Source organism: Mytilus californianus, unplaced genomic scaffold (genome assembly GCF_021869535.1).
Source record: "Mytilus californianus isolate M0D057914Y unplaced genomic scaffold, xbMytCali1.0.p SCAF_12, whole genome shotgun sequence".
In the NCBI taxonomy this organism is placed as follows: domain Eukaryota; kingdom Metazoa; phylum Mollusca; class Bivalvia; order Mytilida; family Mytilidae; genus Mytilus; species Mytilus californianus.
Window position 1 is genome coordinate 31083229 of NW_026262604.1, and position 5557 is coordinate 31088785.

The 5557-nt window shown below is 32.9% G+C and overlaps 1 protein-coding gene across 1 annotated transcript; it reads right to left on the reverse strand.

Moving 5' to 3' along the window:
• Positions 1–270: 270 nt before the first annotated feature.
• Positions 271–5132, reverse strand: LOC127721692 (uncharacterized). Its single transcript, XM_052228495.1, has 2 exons — positions 4907–5132; positions 271–2347 (listed from the first exon to the last, which is right to left on the reverse strand). Exon 2 carries the CDS (start codon positions 1471–1473, stop codon positions 346–348), a length of 1128 nt encoding a protein of 375 aa, XP_052084455.1. The 5' UTR covers positions 1474–2347; positions 4907–5132; the 3' UTR covers positions 271–345.
• Between the last annotated feature and the right edge of the window lie 425 nt (positions 5133–5557).

Sequence of the window (5557 nt, forward strand, 5' to 3'; positions counted from 1 at the left end):
ATTTTGTCAAGCAATATACATAAATAGTCGTCCAGTATGCTGCTTTTATAATAAACAAACGGTAGTATTCAAATTACTGCTTATTCAGACTGTTATCTCTACCTCTTTTAATTCATATGATACTAAAAAAAAAAAGAGTTAAATATGTTTTTAATACTTGATATGATGAGTTTGACTAAGTTAAAAGGCGTGTACTATATAGACCTTCTTTCAAAAGGAATTTTCTCTGCTCATCTAAAAGTCATTAGAGAAACAGATTCAACCACCAAATCTCATGCAATACTTTATTTCTCAACTAAAAACAGTTAAATTTTAAAAGTTATAACGCAAGGCTTGTACTTTATGTCATTTTGCATTCACAACGCCCTTGTTCATCAAAGGACCATTTTCATAAAGATACAGCGCAGGCCAACGCATGCTCTCAACATACTTTCCGTTGCCTCTCTCAATCTCTAACTCTGTCAAATCTATTTGTTCACTCTTGTTCCATTCAAATTTTAAAAACATGGGCGGCTTTGTCACGGACATTAGCCAACAACATTCCATACCTTTCTCGATAAATGGAGTGCAGACTGACAGCTGAGCATTAGAAATGTTGATTTTATCTGGCAATGTTTCTAAGAATGATTTAATTAATCTTGGCAGATATTGCAAAGCATTCTTTCGTCTATACTCTATCAATGGTTTAACAACATCTGACGGTAATGACGTTTTAATATCATCTATCCCGACGGCGGGATGAAACGCCTGTGTGATTGTGTTAATTTGAGTATGGGCTTGCTTTCTGCATTCATCATAAGCCTCGTGAAGAATCTGTAGCAAAAATTCTTCAGATTTAGCATCGTCACACCCCTTTTCTATACAAGCTGCCAGGCTTTCAGCGTACTCAAACTCATAGAGATCTTGAAGCTTTGTTGCAATTTTAGAAGGACGAATAGGATCTGGTAAGTATGATACATGTGAAATATTGTCTATCGTTGTATCGGTATCCATGTTTGGTTTGACAGAAAGTTTATCATCGATATATTTTCTCAAATTGGATGATGATCTCAGTGCCGCAGGTTCACTATGCGACGTTACAACAATTGACATTTTGGGAACATATAGAATACGACTATCATATTTTCCAGATCGTATTTCATGTCCAGCTATTGTCCCACCTATTGTGGCTGCCATGTATGAATTTGATGGAACAATGATTTCAAATTGTGGAAAGCTCTCGTGAAACACTGTTTTGGTCATAATAAATCTTGAAAAATCCCCAACAAGAATAACTTTTTGGATGGTTCCTGTATTCAAAATATTGATTTCCTTTTTTAAATGATCCACCAATGGTGACATCGCGTTTTGAAAAACTTCGTGGATTACAGCGATTTCGATTTTGAGAATATCAGACCGTAATTTGAAACCGTCATTGGAGGACCTTGTGACATATTTGCTCATATATTCTATCAAAGGTAGCGGGAGTTTCATACCAACATGACTACCATGTGCTTGTTTTAAAACATTAATCTCTAGTGCTTTATCTAAGTAAAAAAAAAGTCGTATTTAGAACGAATATCATCCAGGCCAGTGAAGATAGAACATCCTATTCGCTTTTTCATGATCGAATCGATATCGTCGACAACCGAGGATATGCCAATAACACTTGTAGCAACCTTGGGATACTTCTGAAAAGCAACATTCGGACATATTTGTGTCATGGCACAATTCAATATAATTGTACTTTTATTTTGAATCCCAGACGTTTCACATTTTCTAGATTGTTCAATGTGACGAGCAAAAGCTTGGATCGCATTACTCTCACAAACAAGTACGATATTGTCTCTATTGATACCAGTGTTTAGAAATGCCTCCAGTAATATTAATCTTACGTCGAACTTATCTCCCTCTGGATAAACTACAACCCACAAAATGAAATCATCAACAATGTGAGATATGTGTATCTCATTTAAAAAATGTGTTTTTAAAAAAGAAACTGAATGACGTATTAATGTTTTTAATAGAACAGGTCCGACACGGTTCGAAGGGTTGACGTAAATATCACCGTTTGTTTCTGTAAACCAATTTGTTTGACATAAAAAATGTTGAAAGAAATAAAAGTCTTCTTTATTTTCACAGGAAAACAGGTACTGGTCTTCTGCTTCAAAACCAAAGCTCTGAAATCCCATTTTGGAATTTAGAATAATAGAGGTAGGAGTTAGGTCATTGATGGTATATTGCGACTGCCAGTTGAAACCATTCATTTTCATAGGGTCATCAGAAAACTGTTCTGTCGTGGACAATGTGTATCCTGTGTAAATTTCCCCTATATTGAATGCCACAACTAATTGTATTCTATCCATTTCTGAAATAAGGATGACACAATGCTAATTACTTGTATAAAATATATCCTTTTTGAAAAAACTTAAAGTATAGAATTCAACATGCAATTGTAAGATTAATTCAGTAGAAAATATACAAAGTAAATTGGATTAAATAGTGGACAAAAGTGTGACAAAACTATTTATCCTCACATTGGAACTGTTGAATTATTTTCACGTTTGTCACAAATACGCTTTTGATTAGATTTAAAAAAAAAACAAGAGCACACACGTCGAAATGTTCCATGGAGTGTTATCTTTGAGACCACAATCTTACGATAGATATAATAAAATCCCCATTTTTCATTTTTCATTCCAAAATCTTATTTATCAAAGATAAACGAAAATGACGTCAAGGTCAGATAAACTTCATCAGTTAGACAAGTATATGTACACCTCACAATGATTTGTTTTACAATAATTGTAAGAATTGTAGCTAAACTCGGGGGGTGGGGGAGGGGGAGAGGATACTTCAATCTTTTTTTGGTAGGGGTGATCAGCTGAGACATCAAGTCCCCCACCCTTTTCATATATTTTGTTTATCAAAAATTTACCCTGTCATATATCAATTAACAAAAAACAGACCCATAGATATATTTGGATATTTTTCATCTTCATCAGGTTCATGTTTAGTAGCAACAAAGTCACAATAATCACACCTTGCTTTTCAAATAAATTCGTCACATTCGTCACAACTTAAATAACTTTCCTCTATTTACCCCTTTTATGTTTTTCATTATGAAGAAAATTCAATTTCAATAAACACTTCTTATAAAATATGTTTGGTCAGATAGTAACACCCCAGAGAGTAACACTTTCAGTTTTACATAAATGAAAAACTGATAAAAAGTTACATTGCCGTTCCCTCTTAAAGGACGCTGACATTATGGAATTTCTTTTAATAATTGTTATTATGTTTCATGTATACACACCTTTGAATGTTAATTAGGTGCAAATGTCAAAATAATCGGATTTATAGCCTCTATAACCAGCATCAGTGGAAATACCTCATTGGATTAATTAGTTTGACAAATAGCTGATGCATTTACGACTGTGGTTTAACCGCATCAAAAATAAATACTGACATCTGATTAGTTTCAGATACTTATGATATAATCAAGCAAGTGATAATATCAACCTAATGATATATTTAACCCCCCGAGTAGCTAAGACTGTCATGTTATCCTGAAAAGTAAACGTCATTCAATGGACAATGAAAACGAAGCTAAAGTAAATATCATCCCTATATACAAACATGAATAAAGTCATTTGAATAATTTCGACAATTACCGAGAAACAATATTTAAAGTTGATTAATGAACAATGACTATGAGGAGAAGACAAGATGAAATTTTTCAGACAGACACGTGTATCTTTTACTGCTTTCATACAACAACAAAAATTATTTAATGATCGAGGATTGATATATTTTTATTTTCTATAAATAACTTGCATCATTTGGATCTGTTTTTCGGGTTTCTCACTAATATCACGTGCCATTTTACCCTTGCGATGATCTTACCACCCTTGTAGATTACTAGTAGTTTAAAGTTTCACAAATTCGCTTCCCTTTGCCATCAACCAACAATTTCTATTTTCTGCTGCTGCTTTATATATCTTTTCAGGCCGACAAGGAAAACCGGAATTAATATGATATATGAATGGACATACTATCCAGAGAAAAACAACCTTAGATTAGCTCGCTGTAATCACACATATCAGGAATATGTTGTTGCTAATTCTAGTGAGATACATGAACATTTTAGCAGGATATTCAGGTAACAGCAGTCTGAGAGTGAAATTGAACTGTCAATTTGCGTTTCATTTTTTTTTTCAAGATTTAGTTTTCAAACTACTTAGAATTGTTAGTGTACCATCGAACTATTAGTTCTGCCCACCAGGACTGCAATAAACTTTATTTTTTCTTTGTTCTTTGTTTACGATCATTATATGTCATGAAGTTGTTTTGCTATTTTTTTTGTAAAAAAATTATTTGTCGTTGTCAAAAATGTTTGGCGGGATCTGTCATGATTAAGGGGTTACGTTACGATCCTTTCCTGTATTCTATGTCGGATCGTTTTAGGTTTGTACTCTCCTGCATTACCACAGAAAGTTTTGTTGAGACCATCGCATGTATACCATATAGGGCCGGTTCTGAATTTGTACCAGTTCGTGCCTAACTGTTTAACTGTTTTATGATATAGTAATTGTTAATCTTCACACTCAGTCTTCACAACACTAAACAACTTAACCATGGGGTGATGCGAATACAAGTCGACGCATTTGGAGTTCGTAGCCATTGTTTTCTCTATGATTAACTTTGAGGAACTTGAGCATCCATTGTTACCAATGGTGCACAGACTTGCCAATTAAATCAATTACGGCGTTCTGCTATAATCATGTAAGATCTCGTCATTCCTTATATGTTTTGCCTTCAACCGATTCTTTAATTAAATATTTAACAAATGAAATAAAAGAATGCATATTAATATCGTTCTTGTTTTAGTCAACACATGGCGCCAACAATGCATTATCTTACATACCTGTAGTTTATTCGGATCAATAACACAGTTCTATCCTTGATAATTGTAATGCAGAGAAAACATAATCCATATCACAATCTTTTTTACTTTTGTCTATGATGCCAGTCACCTTGATTGTCAAAATAGTGTATAAAATAAGTACAAGTAACTAAAACATAATTATAACGAAGTAGTAAAATAAACGATCGACAACAAACTATTTTTTAAAGTATGTGTGCTCCCTTTACATACTGACTTCAAGGTAATTACACAATACACGTCACAGAATAAAAAAAAAATATTGAAATTTTATTGAATAGAATATCGATTGAAACCATTAGAATGTTTAGATCACACATTTACATGTTGTGTAAATAACGTATTTTAGAATCATGAATTATCTATAAAGTCAAGAACTACAACAAAGTAGATTGAATGGTAGTATTTTCTGGACCATAGGGATATTAAACAAATAATAAAATTGAGAATGGAAATGGGGATATAACCTGTTTATAATTTCAACTTTCTATACATACAAGAATACAGAAACTACACACAAAGTTTATTGAGGTACATTCACAATATATTCAAAATTGTATTTGAAGATGTATTCTGACCATCATCACATTCTTTTAATTAGTTTTTAAATCTTTGACTACTAAAGTTTTGCAA

Bases quoted from the DNA above. Each gene is read 5' to 3' on its own strand.
- LOC127721692 (XM_052228495.1), bottom strand. From the start codon at position 1,473: ATGAAACTCCCGCTACCTTTGATAGAATATATGAGCAAATATGTCACA.